The sequence below is a fragment of the Rattus norvegicus genome, chromosome 10, assembly GCF_021556685.1.
Source record: "Rattus norvegicus strain SHRSP/BbbUtx chromosome 10, alternate assembly SHRSP_T2T, whole genome shotgun sequence".
Taxonomy (NCBI): Eukaryota; Metazoa; Chordata; class Mammalia; order Rodentia; family Muridae; genus Rattus; species Rattus norvegicus.
The window spans coordinates 69,896,188-69,914,601 of NC_141543.1; the positions used below are offsets into that span (position 1 = coordinate 69,896,188).

General features: G+C 51.6%; 1 protein-coding gene across 8 annotated transcripts in view; it reads right to left on the bottom strand.

Annotated features, from left to right (window-relative positions):
* Ksr1 (kinase suppressor of ras 1) overlaps positions 1-18,414 on the bottom strand; it is a 151,903-nt gene that overhangs the window by 31,496 nt on the left and 101,993 nt on the right. For 2 of the 8 annotated variants that reach the window (XM_087569282.1, XM_087569283.1), the window contains exons 3-11: positions 17,270-17,417; positions 15,484-15,907; positions 13,954-13,958; positions 11,620-11,680; positions 9,384-9,467; positions 7,769-7,830; positions 7,578-7,684; positions 3,788-3,953; positions 1,679-1,720 (exon numbers count right to left, since the gene is read on the bottom strand). In XM_087569282.1, the coding sequence (XP_087425408.1) occupies positions 1,679-1,720; positions 3,788-3,953; positions 7,578-7,684; positions 7,769-7,830; positions 9,384-9,467; positions 11,620-11,680; positions 13,954-13,958; positions 15,484-15,907; positions 17,270-17,417 (1,099 nt within the window). 8 annotated transcript variants of the gene reach the window in all.

The following is an 18,414-nucleotide window of genomic DNA, read 5'->3' on the forward strand; positions in this document are numbered from 1 at the left end:
TACCTCTCTAGTCTGTCTGGTAGGAAGCAGGACTGGCTGTCACTTTTTAAAGTAGGCTTCCCCCACCCTTTGCCCAGCTAGTGGCAGAGCCAGCAGCTTTATGGCACCTGATAACACCTGTTACAGCAGCATCTGGTGTAGCTGCTGGTCGCCCAATTGGGTGGCTAGTGTCACAGCTCTGGGTAAGAAGACCTGCACCAAGGGTACCAGAGATAGTTGGTTCTTCCAAAAGTGGAGTCAAAGTACTACACAGAGAGTGGTGGCGGGTCAGTGCTCCCCTCTCAACAAAGAATCAGGAGCAGAGACAGCTCAATCAGTGGCCCCTCTCCTGCCTGGACCCCTAACCCTCAGCTAATCCCCTTCACTGAAAGGTTTTCTCAGAGGAACCAAACTCTGACAGAAGCAAGTCTGTAAACATGTGCCCAACATCCTGGGCAGTGTGTGTGTGTGTGTGTGTGTGTGTGTGTGTGTGTGTGTGTGAGAGAGAGAGAGAGAGAGAGAGAGAGAGAGAGAGAGAGAGAGAGACACCCTGTTGGTCCATGAGCCTCAAAAACATCTACAGCCTCTCCAGCCACCGCCATATGACCTCTAGACCACCAGGTCAGCATGTTCACACATGTTCAGAATGTTCCAGAAGCCACACACGCCTCAGATAAGGTGTAGGAAGTGGGGGTGGGGTGGGCAAATGTCCAGGAAGTCTCACACTTGCCCTCAGAAGTTAAGAGTGCATTGTGCAGTCTGTTCCTACCTGTCCGGGTTACAATCAGTACATGGGCCCTACCCCAACCTACAGGACAAAACAGGCCATTCAGGAAGAAGTGCTGTGGTTCCTCAGTTAGGGGAGGGGGACAATGGCATACATACCCTAGAGCTGGTAACTAGAAAGGCTCTTGGGAGGTAGGGGATTGAACAAAAGCGGGCGGTGCACCAAGCTCTGACAGCCTACGATCACACCTGAGTAGCGGTACAATGATAAGAGTTGCCAAATTCTTCAGCTCAGTTCCTGAATGGAGCTGATCTGGGAGACAGAAAGGTCTGAAATAATAAAAAATACTGGGGCTTCCAGTCTTAGCACTTCAGAGAAAAGACAGTTGTCTAAAGTACATCAGCCCACTGTGCTGAGTACTTCCAGCAGGAGGAGAAAAGCGCTGATCTTATACAGCCCGACGGGGAAGGAGTGTGGTCAAATGCAGAGATGTGCAAAAATTGTTTTTGGTAGAAGGGAATCCATGCCTTATTGAATGAAAGTTTTTCCTTCAAACTTTCTGCAGTGAAGAGGTAGTTCCAGCGACAACCAGCAGGCGGCACTGTGTGTTAAGGCTGGAAAAGGCAAAGCCAGCTGACAGACAATGCTTGCAAGACTTTCCCAAATTGGCTTTCCCTCGTTCATGAGCAGCTCCTCTACCTCATTCTGTAAACGTGTGAGTTCTGCTTCCTTACCCGGCTCTGACACTTCCTAGAAGTGTGACCCTGAACCAGTTCCCTGTACTTCCTGTAAGCTAGGCAGGATGGACTCCAGGGTCTCATCCAGCCCACATAAGGGTCCACACCTCCAGGACTCCTCGCCCCCTGGTCCAGCTGCAGTGGACTGGAGCGAGGGCGTTGGGGGAAGGCAGCAGGCGGGATGGACAGAGGGTCACAGCGAGGGGCAGTTAGTGGACCCATGCAGAAGACTCACCTGGGAAGATAAACTGTTGTCTATGATGAATGAAGTAGGCAGCTTTAAACAGAAGAGGAGGTGAGTCACACAGTGCACAGGAGCGCGGGAGGAGGGGTGCGCAGGAGGAGGGGTGCGTAGACTTGCGGGGCAGGCACTGGTTATTGGCTTAGGTGGCTCTGCCCCAGGGGCTCTGGTAAGAAGAGGTGGAGCCATCCAGGAAAGAGACCCAAACTAGGAGAGAATCAGGGCGTGGCCAGCCCAGGATTGGGGCAGCAGACCAGCTCAGTGGTTCCCTTGCTGCACAGCCCTGGCCAGTGCACACTGGGAAGTGCTTGGACCAGGTTTGTTCTAGAAAAATGTCCTTGAGCCAAGAGGCTATGGAAGAGCAGGGAGAATGGTGGCTTTGACAAGGTTCAATGGTATGTGCCTCTTTCCCTTCAGTCTGGTCCCACCCGGAAGCAACTTAGCCTCGCTGCCTGAGTTCTGGATCAGGCTAAGGGCTAATTCCAGACTGAGACCATTACATACCACTTGTTTTATGGTTTTGAGATTTTTGCTATCTTGCTTGGGCTGGCTTCAAACACATGGGCTCCATTTTCCTGCCTTGGCCTTGCAAGAAGTTGGAACTCTAGGTGAGTCTAACCTCGGCTCTCCACTGAGGCCTGGGACCTGAGGAGGCAGTTAGCCCCTTGGTGCCTTACTGCAAATGGGGGAATACATGAGTTTGCCCACGCTTTCCTGTGTGGGATCCTGGACAACACAGGACAGTCAGGTGGTGGGAGGGGTTCAAGTCCTTCCTAGCCCCCTAGGGATTTGTTCATGAGTCCACTAAGATCATGGAGAGAGTGGCACTTCTGTGCAGGGGACAATGGAAACCCATCTCCTTCATGGGTCATCTGTGTACGAGGAGAGGGTCCAATCGATATAATTAAAAGGACATTTTCTGTGTTCCTTGCTTTTCAAACTGGTCCTTCTTAGGAAAACCCAAACTAGATGGTTTAGCAAAGGGGACTTTTTCAGAGGATAAAGGCAGAACAAACAGGAAAAGAGGCTAATCCAGGGGCTGTGGCTCAACCAGAGGGAGGGGTGGTATGCAGGGCACAGACTTCACTGTTAGGAGCACTCCAGCCACATGCATATTAAGTGAGGCACAAGAACAAGGGATAGAAGAGTCCTACCCCTCACCACCCCAAAGAGAAGTCCCAAAGTCCCCAATGGGCCCAGAGGCTGCTTGGCCAGCTGCTGGCTGTGCATAAGGTAAAATGTGGGTCTCCTTAGCCAGGTGAAGGGTTAAGAGTATGGTGGCACTCTGTCTTTCTGGGCTTAGGTCTCCAGGGACCAATGACAGGGGACTGATCTGGACACTGTGGGTTACAACAAACAGGAGCACCACTGTCTAGTTTTCCCTCTAGGACTAAATACCTAGGCCTGACATCTCTTGTCAAGGATGCCAGGGTGACAGCTAAGTGCCATGTAGGTAAGTGGGCCTTGTCCTGTACCCTGGAGACAGGGCAGCCCAGTATGGCTGATAAGAACTGATGGCAAGGCAGGATACAATCCTGGCCTCCTCCCACGGTTCTGGGCACCCTGGGCTGTGTGTGGCACCCGAGGGCATCTGGGCTCAGCTCTGCACCTCCAGAGTCACCCCAGGGCCCAGTATCTCCGCCTGTTCAGTGGAGACCACCTTATTTTAATTCCCTGTGGTCTCTGGGTGGCACAGAAAGGAATGTGAGGTCTTCTTTGAGGAGCTACTCCCAGTCTCACAGAACTTGGTATGCAACAGAGGCCCAATGTTCTGTTGTAGGTTTCTTGTTATCGTGTCACTCCCAAGCTTAGACATCAGCTCTGAGAGAGGATGGTGCTGGGCAGAAGGTACCCCAAGCACAGGCAGGCAGCCTGGGTCACCCCAAGAACCCAGGCTCTGTGTTAGACAGATTTGGGTGTGGCTCTGGCTCTGTGTACAATGCAGGGCCAACTGCTTCTCCCCTTCCTTAACCCCAGCATCCTCATCTGTACGAAGGCCATCAATCCCACTCAGCAGATGCTCTGTAGATTCAGCTCTCAGGGGAGATGTGGAGAGGTCTGAAGGTATCCCTAAGGACCCAGAAAAGCCCAGAGGGGTGATACCTGGGAAGTTGAACCTGCTGTCCCGCTGGCCAGGTGATGGGTTGGGGGGCGTGGTGGCACTGGAGGGGTTAGATGAGGTCAGGAAAGGCGCCGGCGATGACGGTGTGGAGGACGTGGTGGAGGATGGGTTGCTGCTGGAGTCCAGGTTCATGGCTGGAGGGTGCTCCTGCAGGACCAGAGATGCTGGGATGAGCAAGGCTACAAGCTCAGCGGCTGCCATCTGCTGGAGTCCTCCTTCCACCTCCCACCCCCATCTCCAGGGTAGAGGTTAGGACGGGAGATCCTTGGGGGCCCACTCTGAAGCCCCAAGATTATCTGGGACTAATATATGATGGAAGGACACTTAGAGACCCTCCCCTAAAGGATCCCTGCCCATCTTTCTTACTGCAGTTCCTTCTCCCTAGGAGCCTATCTGAGTCCTGCCTGAACTATATGCTTTCTCTTCATCCTTCCGCAGCCCCCAGCATTTCTGCACCTCGGCACCTTAACCTAGTCCGCTGCAGACAGCAGAGGATGGTTTGCTGATGACCATCTCTCCCGCCCCAGCACCCGCCTGGCTTTGAGCTGGGTGCCTTCTTAATGAACTGAATTCATACTCTGACCGACATTTATGTAGCTTCTGCTATGTGCCAGACCCTCAGCGGGGAGCCGAGATAGCACAGGGTCTGTGGTTTTGTGATCCTGTCCTAGTGTAAGGACACTCAGAAAACCCCACAAAACTCTACAAGAGGCAATAGTGTGGGCCAGTGTTGTCAGCCATCTTGAAGAGTTAAGAATTCCAGAGCTGGGGACTGGCGATGTGGCTCCGTTGGTGTGACTGACACTTGCCCCCAGATCTGGTTCTGATATCAGCCATGCATAAACTGGGCATAGCACTACAGGAGGAAGTTGAGGCAGGAGGCTCAGAAGTTTAAAGTCAGCCTTGGCCATAAAGTGAGTTTCAGACCAGCCTGGGATACATGAGACCTTGTCTCAAAAAAGGAAAAAAAAAAAAGACCCAGAGCTAGAAGGAAATTTCACAGAAAGACTCCAGGGATTGATCCCAGGGCGAACCTGGTTCACACCTGTTGTGACTTATTAACGCCATTTCTTTTGCCAGCAGGCATAGTCACCTAAATTAGATCAGGCTAGCCAGAGCTTGCCAGCGCATGGCTTGGTGGCTAGGGAGAAATGTTGGGTGCTGCAGAAGGATAAGGAGGAACCGTATGGTTCGAGCAAGGTTTAGATGGGCTTGCTTGTTGGGATGCCTTAGACCACAGCAGGGATGGTACCGCAGCTCACTGCAGGACGGGCCCATAACACTACAGCTTCAATTCCTGTCAGCCCCCTCTTGCAACAATGTGGGTGGTGGGCTCAAGCCTTGGGCAGGCATGGTTTCTAGTCAGAATGAAATTGTTTCTGGATTTTAATGACACCTGAGTGTCATATGTATATATACATGTGAACACATGTGTCTTCATGTATCTGGAGGGTAGAGACCGAGACACTCTCTCTTCGCTTTCTACCTTGTTTTCTGAGGTGCCCTCACTGAGTAGGGTGCACACTGATGTGGCCAGACCGGCTGATTAGCAAGGATCTTCCTGTCTCCACTTGATTGGTACTTAGGACCACAGGTGCACTGCCACGCCTGGCCTTCTGTTCCACCTTTGTTCCTTTCTTTTAAAAACAGGGTCTCCCTGTATAGTCCTGTCTGGCTTGGGACTTGCTATGTAGATTAGGCTGGCCGTGAGCTCACAGGGATCTGCCTGCCTCAGCCTCCTGGGTGTTGGGATTAAAGGTGTTAAGCTTTTAGGACTCTCATGCGTGGCTTTGTAGGCGGTGCTGGGCATCAGAATCCAAGTTCCCACACTTACATAGCAACCGCTTTATGAACTGAGCCATCTCTCCAACCCCAGTGACATTATTTTATCAATTACCTTCTACCTGTGGGAGGTGATTTTTCTAACTATAACGATGGTGAAAAACCGGGGCTTTTCTGGTTATGATGATGGGGGATTGCACACCAGTGGATTCCAGTCAGTAAACATGAGACCCGGCTGTGCCCAAGAGGACAGAGCTGGGTAGATGGTTTGCAGCAGTAAGACAGGATGGTCTTAGAGAACCTCAGAGCCAGGGGTTGCAGCCCACAAAGGAGGTCAGTGTGGCAGAAACTGGGGAGTAAGCCCAGGCTTAGCTCTTCTTCCTTCAACCTCATAAGACAGAACCAGGTCTGAAGCAGGCTGACTGGGAGTCCCAACAGGGTTCTACCACTTCTTAGCTGGGTGACTCTGGGCAACTTCCTTGACCTCTCTGAGCTTTCATTTCCTTAGCCACATAGTAGATACATCATCACTTTTGTCAGGGGCTACTGTGTGCATTTGTAGTAAAACGAAGGCTAAGTACGCTATATATAGCAAGTGTCTAATATTTGCTCAAATCTTTTGTAGACCTGCTATCTTGGACCAAACAATGCGTGGGATCCTGCTTTGAGACTTAACCAGGCCAAAGGGCCCAAGAGGGGTTCAGGGATACTCTGGGTAAGGGAGACTACAGGTCTGGCCCAATGCTAGTATTTCCTAAACAGAAAGAAACTTCTTAGACCAAACAGAGCCAAACCACAAATAACAAGTTTCTCTCTTGCAAGACCTAAAGGCTGGGGTACGCGATGTACCCCAAAACGCACAGAACTGAAGTTGGCCTTGCTAGCCAGGATGGCTGCCCCAACATGGCACCGACTAAACAACACACTATTCTTTCCACTCCCATTCCAAGGCTCTAAACCTACATGTCCCCCCCCAGCCCCCTTAAGCTGCAACAGGCCTGAGCAGGAGTACCACCAGCATGTGGGCTACAGAGCAGGCTACGCCACCTTGGACATACTTGTGACCTCAGCTAGTGTCCCCCACAGACTAGGCAGTAACAGCCACACTACAGGCTACTCATGCACCCAGTAATCCACACAAATGCTTCCGACTATCTAGCATATCCAGGGGACAATGTAGATGCCAGAAATATGAAGGAGGGGACAGCACTGCCTAGATCTCTGGGGACATCTGTTCCAAAGAGATGGGGTAAGGAAGGGGAAGTGGCTAAAGAATGAGTTAAGAGATTAACAGGACAGATTTACCCACCCCTCACCCCAGTGGCCCCAACCCAGTGGCCATGCATGAGGCACTGTTACTCTCATTCCATCCATGCATGAGGCTCAGAGAGGTCTAGTCACTCATCCAAGGTCACAAAACACAAAAGGGGACAGTGGAAACTCACAGCCAAGTGTCTGTGTCCCCCTAAAAGTCAGTGTTGAAACCGAGTCCCTGGTAGGTACTAGTGTTAGTGGGTAGTCTGTGGGGCTGCTCAGACCATCAGGATGGGGTCTTCATAAAGGGTCACTGCCCGTATCAAGGAGGCCAGGGCGGAATTTGCTGGGCTCTTCCATTATGTGATGGCACAGTGAAAGCATGAGGAATGGGCTCTGGGGGAGCCTGGGAATCAGTGTCTACATCTGTAACACGGAACATTCACGTGCTCCTCAAGGAGCACAAGGTAGGTGCTCAGGATACGCTGGCTCACAGATGTGGGGCAGGGTGGAGGGGGCGGGGCATGTGACATAGGCACACAACTCCAATATGGACAGAACCATATCCGCTACATGGCTAAGCCAGGACCCCTGGAGGGCCTCATCCTGCCTGTGCCACAGATCTTGGACTGTAGCATGGTGTCCCACTTCCGTACTGAGCCTGATGGGGGGTACTTGTGGAGGGGGATCCAAGGCTGGGGGTGGCAGTGCTCCCACGGGGCACTGCCAGCTTACCTTCTTGGTTAGGGCCTTGGGAAGGGTTCCAAAATGGGGCTCTGCTGCTCGGTCCACTGGGTTGTTGATATCTGAGGGGACAGACTCTGTCCTCCGAAGCCTGGCTACTGTTTGGAAAGGAGGGAATCTGTTAGGAACAGATGCCAGAAGATGGACCCTGGCTCCTGGGTGTGGGAAAGGGGAGCACTCACGTGGGAGGAAGGATATTCTGCAGGCGGGAGCTTCCTTTGTACACTTATTATGACATTTTAACCTGCAAAGGAGGCAGAGTCAGTACTCCAACAGCAATCCCAGCATCGCCCAGACAACTGCCATGGCCTCAGTTTCCCCAAAGCTCTCAACAAGTGTTATCACCAACGTGTGAGGCATCCTGCATGCTGTAGCCAGTGTTTGTGTCCCCACGAATACTTCCCCTGCTTTTAAAAAATGATTTTTATTTTATATACATTGATGTTTTCTGTCTGTGTGGGGATGTCAGATCCCCTGGAACTGTAGTTACAGACAGTTGTGAGCCACCATGTAGATGCTGGGAATTGAACTCAGGACCTCTGGAAGAGCAGTCAGTGCTCTTAACCGCTGAGCCATCTCTCCAGCCCCTCTCTCCCTTGCTTTTAAAGGGGGAACTTCCTCTACTTGAGCAAGCTTGGAGCAAATCTGATCTTAAAGAATCGTTCTTTAGACCAAGGACCCTGGCCACTCATTCAGACACTGGCCACACAGTCTGATGGGCAGTCCCCAGTGTTCCCGCTAATGAAATGGGCTTCGGGCTGGAGAGATGGCTCAGAGGTTAACAGCCCCCGACTGCTCTTCCAGAGGACCTGAGTTCAATTCCCAGCAACCACATGGTGGCTCACAACCATCTGTAAAGAGATCCGATGCCCTCTTCTGGTGTCTGAAGACAGCTACAGTGTACTTATATATAATAAATGAATAAATCTTTAAAAAAAGAAAAAAAGAAATGGGCTTCAAGGCTGCTCTACCACTACAAGTGTAGGATTCACAGTGTGGGGTTCAGGGGCCACCGTGTGCTGGCCACATCGGGATGGGAGCCGAGGGTCTCTTTTATAACCAAATGACCAGGAGCTTCTCAGAGGCTAGGGACAGTCACTAGCACACAACTAGTCAGGCTGACCTTCAAGAGACTATTGCCTCAGTCTTGACAACAGCGCAGAGGCTGTCACTCATGGCAGCTCAGATAATGGGGGTTGGGGGGCAGCATGTCTGAATGATAAATACAAAGCCCAAGAAGGGCAAGTGCCTTGTCCCACATTATACAGCAACATCAGGACAAGGGCCGGCTGGGAACCGAGACTCCAGGACACCCTCTGTAAGGTGTGTGGGCAAGCAGACAGCAGATGACAGACTCCTGGCCTCACTGTTCCTACTCACGTCCCTTCCCACTGGGAGCCATATGCTATGACACAGCAAAGCTGGGGTTGGAATCAAACCTCCATCTCCCCTCACTATCCCCAGTCATAGGCGACTCTGCTTCTGTCGCTGCCTGTCAGAACTCCTTCTGATCCCAGGAGTCCTCAATTCCTTCCTTGCCTTTGACCTTTGTCCTCGCTCTACCCAGAGAAGGTTCTAATGGATCTCCTCTTCCTCCTTCAAACCCCACTTCAAACGGTCCTCTCTTCCAAGAGTGTCTCACTTAACCTCCTAAGGAGTCGCGAGCACCTGGCATGCCCAGTGGCACTGTGACCAGCTGGTTAGAGGAAGTCCTTCTCCGATGTGACAGGAGGCCAAGAATGAAGTAACGGGCTGTTCTAATGGACAAGTGTCTGCTCTCTCCCCTCTGCCCATCACCTGCAATGCTTGCACTTCACGCCGAACATCATGCTCTTCTGGCACACATTGCAGACCTGCGACAACCATGACTTTGTGGAGAACCTGCAGGGGGCACAAACATACATGGGGATTAGAGCCTGGCCTCTGGACAGGTTCCGTGTAAAGGGAGTCTTGGCCTGATCCCTGAACCCTAGGAGTTCTGTACTTGGGGGTCACAGCTTCCTCCCTAGACATCTGGATTTCCCAGCTGCTGTCAATATCTTAAAGTTTGTGTGGTCAGTGGCATCAAGGGTGGCACCGGCAATCAGAGCACCGGTGTACATGCCCTTGGATCCAGCAATTCTATTCCTTGCTATTTTTTCAACATGCTAGTCCTGAGGGCGAGATGTCACGTGACATATGGGCACAGAGCTGCTGCAGCCATGTAAGGCTGGAAAACCATGCCCACCAGCAGGTGACCACAATGCTGTCCCTCCACGCAGAGGAGGACATGTAGCTAGAAGACAGGAGCTAGTTCCACACACATGAGCAACCACTACCAAATCTCACTACAAGGTGACAAAATCAAGTCCAATAGGACAGGACGCCATTGCTGATGGTCAAGCACAGGAAAAGTTCATCTGTGACAGCAGGCTCAGAGAGAAATGGCAGGCGGCAGCAAGATCAACTGGGAAAAGCCAAAGATGACTATCAGGGTGCCGGAATGTTCTTTATCTTCATCTGCGTCTACACAGGGGACAGCTACAAACTCGTGTTTTGCTTTCCGTAAATCACATGGATTTAAGGGGGGCGGGTATGAAGCTGTAAGATGTGCAGTTTTGTTGAAGCAGAACATAAATACACATTCGCCTGTATAAATCATCCCTAAATGGATACAGGGCCTGTCTGCAGGCGCACTAAGCAGCCAGGGGCAAGAGGGTGAAGGATTTTCACTCTTCCCTTAGAAACCTCTTGAATTCCGAGCATATGTATTTTCAGTCTAAATATTTACCCAAACGAAAACAAACCAGAAGACAGACTGGAAGGAGAAATGGGATTGAAGGGGAACGGCGTCCACCAGCACAAAAGCACAAAGCCAGCTCAGGGAAGCGCAGTTCATTTTCAGGGGAACACTGTAACACAGCAGAATGACTAGCACCTTTGTGCCTGTGTAACATGCCCACAAATCTCACTTGAGGATTACAGCCATCTCCAAGAGTTAGGTGGGTCTAGGAATCTGGAAAAACCAACTCAGAGAGGTGGGTGGTGGTCTATCCTAGCTGTGTGTGTCCCAGATCCTCTTCCCTAAGATAGTGGCTGAGGGATCCTGACATGGACAAGACTCCACTAAGAGGGCTGTACATAAGGGCTCAGGCCCTGTCCCTGTGACAGTGACCTCAGATGCACTGTTCAACCCTGGGGAGTTAGAACTTCCCCTTGAGTGAGAACTTGAGGCCAGCATCGGCACAGCTGGAAAATAGCCCATAGTTCCCATGAAAACCATAGGCCCTAGCAAATTGCAATGCCCTTGAGCCCCTGACAGTGTTCCCTGTTATGATTACAACAGACTTTAGTAGGGACAACCAGAGCATGGGCAACCCAAGGCACTGTCCTGCAAGCCATCCAGAATCCTGTGGCTAACACAGTCCAGTCTCACAAGCATTGAGGCCAGACCTCTGGATGGTCCTCACCCCAGGTCTCCAGGAGCCTTCTTTTAAAGCATCAACCTCTGGGATTGTTAAAATCCAGATTGTTGCTGGCTGTGATGGTGTACATCTTTAATTCCAGCAGTTGTGAGGCAGAGGCAGAAGGAATTCTGTGAGTCTGAGGCCAGTCTGTCTATATAGTAAGTCCAGGCCAGCAAGGGGTTCACAGTGAAATCCTGTCTCAAAAATAAAATAAAATAAAATAAATCCAGATGGCCAGTCACAAAGGCATAGGGCAGCATTTAGGAACAAGAATTTTCAACACGCTCCACAGAGGACGCCCTAATGGCATGAGGTGAATGTGGAAAAGCTTGTGGCTTCTTCCCATGACTGTGGTTCCATTTGTCTTGAAGAGGGAAAGTGTTTTCCCTAAGCAGGATGAGAACAAGACTCAAGTGGGGACCAGAAAGCCCAAAAGGTACATGGTTCAATAATTCAAGAGTTCAAAGTAGGTGCAAGCTTTGTTATAGGACAAGTAGATAGGCCAGGGACAAAGAGCAACCAAGACAGACCCAACAGTGCTCCGTGAAGCCCAGGTCAGCTCTGTACTTGCTCACAACTGAACTTACCTATGTGTTACTGGGAGCCCGATGTCCCTTCGTACCAGCTGTGGGGATCCATGAGGAAGTTCTGTGGGGGAAAGAAGCCAAGTTGGGTGATTTGGGGAGGCTCTGTAGAGCTGCCTCCTGCCTTTGAGCTTCTAGCTCAAAGACCACAGGCTAGATAGGGTATGAGGCTGTGTTTCATAGCACAGAAATGCTTCATTAAATCAATACCCATCACACAGAGATGGGCTAGACCCAGCTAGAGCAGGAGGACCAGCTGGAGTAGGTGGTCACCCTCACACTGGGTTGCTCTCTGGCATGTGTCACTGTCCAGCTTTTCAGGCGGCACAGTTGCTACATTTGGTGGGTCTGCTTTGGTGGGAGGCAGCAGGAGGGCAAAGCTGAGAGACTTTCATGTGCATGCCAGCCTCCAGCCTCCTGCCCCCCCCGCCCCTTTCATGGGCATTCCCCTTTAGGACTCAATTCTGGCTAAACTGGTAGAAACTTGACCTCAGTGGAGGGCATAGGGCTGGTCAGCCATACAACTCCACCTGTGACTTTCCAGCTAACAGTACTCTGGGGATAGTCCTTGCTGATCACAGAAGAGCAAGGAGAAGGAGTGGGTCTTCCAGGCCATCCCTTGAGCCTGTAGGGATACCCCTCTGCCTCTTTCTCTGCTGAGGAGGACCACAGGCTTGGAGGGTTCCCTCTGCTTACCTTATTCCTGTCCCCTGGGAGCCCCCTCTCCTAAGATGGGTCTCTCTAAGAGCAGACATACTAGTGTTTATGGCAAAGCCAGCTTTGCAGTGGAACAGCAACTAGCTGGACACTGTCCATTACCTACAGCCTAAATGACCAACTCATGTGTGCCCTATTTTTCTGAGCCCAAAGAAGATTCAGGGACCTAGAACACCCCAGGGTCGATTGGTAGACTACTGTAGGCTTTTTGTTTGGTAGACAGGGTCTGGACTTTTATCCAATGTATCTAAGGGCTATATACCCCTGTGCACAGTGCTCAGGTGACAAATGTCTCCTGGGTCAGTACCCAACCCCCAAGGGCAGCTACTATCCCTCTCTCCTAATGTTCCTTCATGCAGCTGGTACTCATGGCATGCTGACTCGCCACAGACTCAACAGTACAAGGAGGACCCGGGCCCCACACCAAGGAAAGAATTATGATCGTGACACAAGGGTCTCTGCCACCCTCCTGATGATTGGGAACCCACAACTCTATCACCAGCAGCTCTCTGGCACACCCTCCATGAAGCTGTCTGCCCCTCAACTTCCTCCTACAGCCAACCCACTCCAGTCTGCAGCCAAGGCTGTCAAAAAACAGCACTCTAAGAGGTGTGAACTGGCAGCTACAAGAGAAACAGTAGCAAAGTGAGAGGCTAGCCTTATCAAGCTCAGGGCCTGACCTCCAATTTGTTATGTTGGCTACAAGGATACAACCTTTTGTGCCAGCATGGCTCTGGATTTAGATGGAACGAACATTACAGGTAGCCCTTCTCCACCACAGCCACCAGAGAATAAGTAGTGATGGTCAGGGATATCCTAGAGTTGGAGATGCAAGCTTTGGTAATGGCCCTAGAGAGAGAAGTACGGGTACCTTCTCCTCCTTCCGTGCCTTCCTGGGATGATGCAGGAGCTCCTGCCTGCCAGGTCCTGCCTGCCCTCCCTTCCTGAGCCTCACCCCAGACACTGTTACCATCTAGCTAGGAGAAAAACAAATCACTACTTCACTGAGAAAACCCTAGCCATTCCTGGGTCACTTGGACCACCCAAAACAGAATCAGGAGGCCCAGCTCACCCCTCTGCTGGGAGTCACAGGACCCCACAGTTTGAGTGTGTATGGATCCTGAGGCCAGTTGGAGATAGAAGGGAGGAAGAGGGAGGGGTCCAGGTTGCCTGGGCCTCCTCCTTTTCTTCAAGGACTTGTATTCTCAGGTTTGGAGCTGTCTCTAGGAATTCCTGTCTCCTAGAGAGGGGAGTCCCGAGCCATCAGCAGGGATCCAGCTGGATGACATCCCCCACCCAGAGCATAACACAGCTTCCTGAGCCAGCTCAGAAGGCAAGAGCAGGTACAGGGGTCACTGCATCGATGGCAAGGTGGAGACAGGCTTGGTATGGGGCTCATGGGGGACACTTTCAAAGTCTCTACTTCCCGGGGGCTGGGCCTGTCATGTTAAGGCCAGCTGTCTCTGAGCTATTTCACGAAGTGGTTGCCAACATTTTTGCTTCTGGACTACGGAACAGCCAACAGTGCTAAAGTGCGGTCAGAGAAATCCACCTTGGACGGGGACATCGACTTGACCATGATTCCCGGTGGCAGAAGGGATGAAAATGAATTGTTCTTACCAAACCTGGAGAGACAAAAGGGAGAGCAAGGGGTCATGTCACCGTATTGGCTCAGCCTGTGCTCGGAAAGGTACCTGTTAGAGCAGGTCAGGGCTGGGACAACGGACAGAGACCTAGCCCTGGGTAGCCTTGCAAGCCACCCAACATAGCAGATTCACCCCATTTTTACCACTGAGAAAATAGGGTCTTCCTAGGTCATGCAGCCCATGGGGATGAGTACCCAAGGTCCAGGAAGAAGGGGATGGATTACTCTGTTAAAGAGGCAGGGATTTGGGTAGGAGGGGGAATGAGGACTTTCTGTTGCCTTTGGAGCTCTCCAGGGAGTCCTTGTCAGGGCTGAAGCAGGTGGCTGGGTTTGAGGAGAATGAACTCAGAATCCCAAGGTCTGGTCTGAGGCTCTGTTCTCTACTTGAACATGGGGCTAAAACAATGCCTACTGCTCTTCTCAGGAGAGACTGAGAAACAAGGCATTGGCTGCAGGCCACTGCAAGGCTCTCTTTGGTGGACCAGTGACCTTGAGGTAATTGTCCTGAATTCTACAGTCACATCTATGGGCACCCAGACTGGGTAGCACAGATGGATAGGGAGGGGGCAGCACAGGCATCTTCTGAGTTTCTGTTTCATGATGCAAAATCACCTCAGCCACCCAGGGTCTGACACATAATGGACTCGACACTGGCTTCATGCCAGCAGAAAACCAAGAGGGACACTAAGGCCCTCGGAACCCTCTAGCACAGGATACCATGTCAAAGAGCCAGGGACTTGAAGCCTTGGGGAAATAAAAGAAAAGAACCCAGAGAACAGCAAGACCCACAGTGGTCTAAAGTCCACCAGAAGGGATGCGAGGACCAAACTATACAGCAGTGTGCTGGAAAGAGGTCTTCAGGTCAAGTTGCTTTGAGTAGTGTGGCTATTGATAGTGGGGGTAGGGAGGACAGCACACTTTTGTGGTCTTTGGATCGTGTGTAAATGCTATTCAAATAGTTGTTATACTATATTGGTTAAGAAATAAAGATAAAAGATAAAGTACATGTTCGGTACAGGTAATGCTTCCCCCCCCCCAAAAAAAAGTTTTCTTTTTGTGTTAGAGATGATAAATGTTCTATCATGAAACTGCATATCCTGTCTTGTTCTCAGTATTTTCAATCCTCAGTGGCTAGATTCTCTGGAGCAACCCATGGACACAGAATGAACTCTATTTAACTGCCCATGCACAATATCTAGAATTGCCAGTAAGTAATGTTCCAGACAGGGACTGTTCTGCCAGCCTCTGGGAATCAAGTCTTTGGCATTTTAAGCATTGGAGATACAGGACCTGTTTGTTACTGCAGCTTTGTCTACCTTATTCTGACCGATACATGGCATCACTTTATACACGTGTGTATGGACAGTAAGAGATCTGTTGGGATTCAGTCCAGTTGCATCAGAGGGGTGGACACCTCTTTTTTTTTTTTTTCTCCATACTTCTATGTGGGTTGACTTTATCAGTCCTTTGTATGCGCCTAAGAGGATGCCACAGGGCTAACTCACCTCATCGGGGCAACTTCATCGATTCGGTTTCCCAGCTGGGACTCGTGGGACTTGCTCCGTGTGAGTGTGGGGAAGCTGGGGAGCAGCTGGAAGACCTTGCGGCTTGGTGGCGGGGGTGTCCTTGGTGGCTTCAGCTTGGCGTGCCGTCGTAGCTGGGGTGTGGTAGGGGGTGTGATGAAGCTGTGCAGGGCCCGGGGGGTCAGCCGGCCACTGGTGTGCAAGGGGATACAGGTGTCCGAGAGGCCCTCGCTGAGGCCGGGGACTGGAGAGTCTGAGGCAGGCAGGGCAGACACAGAGATGGAACGGGGTCCCTGAGTGCTGGCACCCGCTCTGCCCAGCGAGGAGAGCATGTCCACTGAAGGCCCAGAGCTACTTTCTCGTGCTTCTGCTGAACTCCAACCAGAGTCCTCTTTGTGCTCCCCTCCTGTGGGCCAAGTAGTCAGTCAGAAATACAAAGGACTCAGGGGTGCCACTACTATGGGAAAGCACGACACCTTGATGGAGATAACAGCATTACTCAGCAGCAGGCTCTGCTCCCAGATTCACTTTCTCCCCCCAACAGCACCTTCTATGGCCTGATATTGAGAAGCACACCTGACCTTTAGTGACCCCTAGTTTACTTCTCCATTACAACAACCCTGTCAGAGGGGCAGTCTTATTGTACAGACGAGGAACTGAGGTACTGGGAGGTCAAGGGAAGCTGACTCCTCAGCTCATCCTGGCTCTCACCAGGCCCTGCTGGAGTGCAAGCAAGATGCTCTGACTGCTCTCAACCCTGGTGGCCAGTGAAGAAGTCATGTGGGATGACAGGAAGCCCACAACCTGTCACAGGGACACAGGAGCTGCATGGCCGAGTGACGAGAAAGGAAGCTGTGGAAATTCTCTTCCCTAGGGCTGTGCCTTGGCACGGTGGACCCCAGACACACCTAGAACCACAGATACTCAGACGCTATGAATAAAGAACGTAGGCTCTACCCTTTGGGGGATAAAATTAATTAGCTGGGCATGGTAGCACACAGAGGCAGGAGGATCTCTGAGTTTGAGGCCAGCCAGGTCTAGACAGGGAGTTCCAGGTCAATCAGCACGACACAGGGACCCTGTCTTATAAAAGAGACGAGTGTAAAGCTGGGTGCCCCCCTTTCAGCCCCAGGAGGCTGGAGATGAAGCAGCAGCTCTTTTAAGCGAGGCTCACATCAGTGCCCTCTCTGGGTGGTAGTCGGAACATTAAGCCAACTGTTTCCAAGGGAAGACATAAAGGGCCTATGAGTAATCCCAGGGGAGACTGCGGTAATGGCAGGATTATACACAGCCCGGGATAGCCCTATAAGAAGCAGCACGTTTTCTCTAACTATGCTGGGCTCGGGCCACACTGATACCAAGAGGCTTTGTGAGCAGAGCTGAAACTGCTCATGAGGACGGGAGATGGAATGCAGGAAGCCGGTGGCAGGGGCTGGAGCAACACAGACGCCTTCCAGTATGTGTCGGAGGCGTGGCATACAGGACCTGAACTGAAAGCAGACTGGGATTCCTAACAATGGCGGAGGCTTTTTAGGTCCGACTAGCTAGACCAATAGACTCCAAGGCCCTGGGGACTCTGAGAAGGCTTCCTAGGAGCCAAGGCCCAGCATACTTTCCAAACAGCCGCACCAAATCTAACCCCAAACCCTGAAGCACAACCTAGCTATCCCAAGGCCGGCTTTGGCAAAGTCCCATCTCCCAAAGGAACTGGCCAGGCCTGGGAGCACAGGCAGAAGTAGAGTCCTGGGGGAGAGCAGGCATTCCTTACCCAGACCAGTCACCTTCCGAAGGCAGGTGAGGGCTTGCTGTAGACGGCTGCACTCCTCAGCGCTGGCCCCCCATCGCCGCAGCATCTCCTTGGCTTTGGCCTCGTCCATCTCCAGCAGGGCATCCAGTGTGAGCTCTTGGGGGATCTCCTGGGGGTACAGAAGGGACAGGAAGAAAGCTGAGGGAGCAGTGAGGGAGTCTCAGCCCTCCGCTCCGAAGGACAGGCCTCCCAGCTGAGTGGCAGGAGCCAGCTGCTGTCTCGGACAGCCTCTGACTAGAAGCCACCACTTGTCAGGGGCAGAGCACTCACCCCCACCGTCAGTATGGCAGAAACAGCAGCTGAAGTGGAGTGCCACCTTCGGGTCAGAGATAAGGGGAAGAAGAAAAGTCCAGAAAGGCCTGGATGGGGCCTCACAGTCTGTTTATTTATTTATATTTTAAAATTTTTTGGTACAGGAAAGCTAGGAGTTTTGACACCTTTGGAAGCTCTTCTGGACATGACTGTATCTGAACCACACAAGAGACATCTCAAGCTTAATTGTTGTTAACAAGGACAACAACAACAACAACAAAAACAACAACACCAGTTACTGACTTGTTTGTAAGCCAGTCAATGTAGGCCAGCTAGACTGACCTGCTTATATCATCTACTTGGGAGGTGGAAGCAGGAGGATCCTAAGTTCAAAGCCTGCCTGGGTTAGAAAGCGAAGTCAAGGCCGGCTAAGGTGACTTAGTGAGACCTTGTCCCATAATGAAAAGGGAAGGCTGAGGCTGTAGGCCAGGCTGGCACAGTGTGCCCAGGATGCACAAAGCCCTAGGATCTAGCACTGCCTAAACCAGGCACGGTGGCTCTTGGGAAGTAGAGGCAGGAGGATGGCAAGTTCAAGGTCATCCTTGCCTACACAGTAAGTCTGGGGCCAGCTTAGGTTACATAAGACTGTCTAAAAAGGGGGTGGGAGCTAGGGAAGCAGGGCTGGATGTGTAGCTCAGTGGTAGAGAACTTGCAGGCCACTGGGATCATATTACATCTGGAGAATGAAGCTCAAAGGGCTACACGGCCGGACAAAGTGTTTTGCAGGAGGTGGGGGTGGGCATTAAGATGGAGTTTGCCTGCAAACCTGAAGACCTGAGTTCAATCCCCAGAAC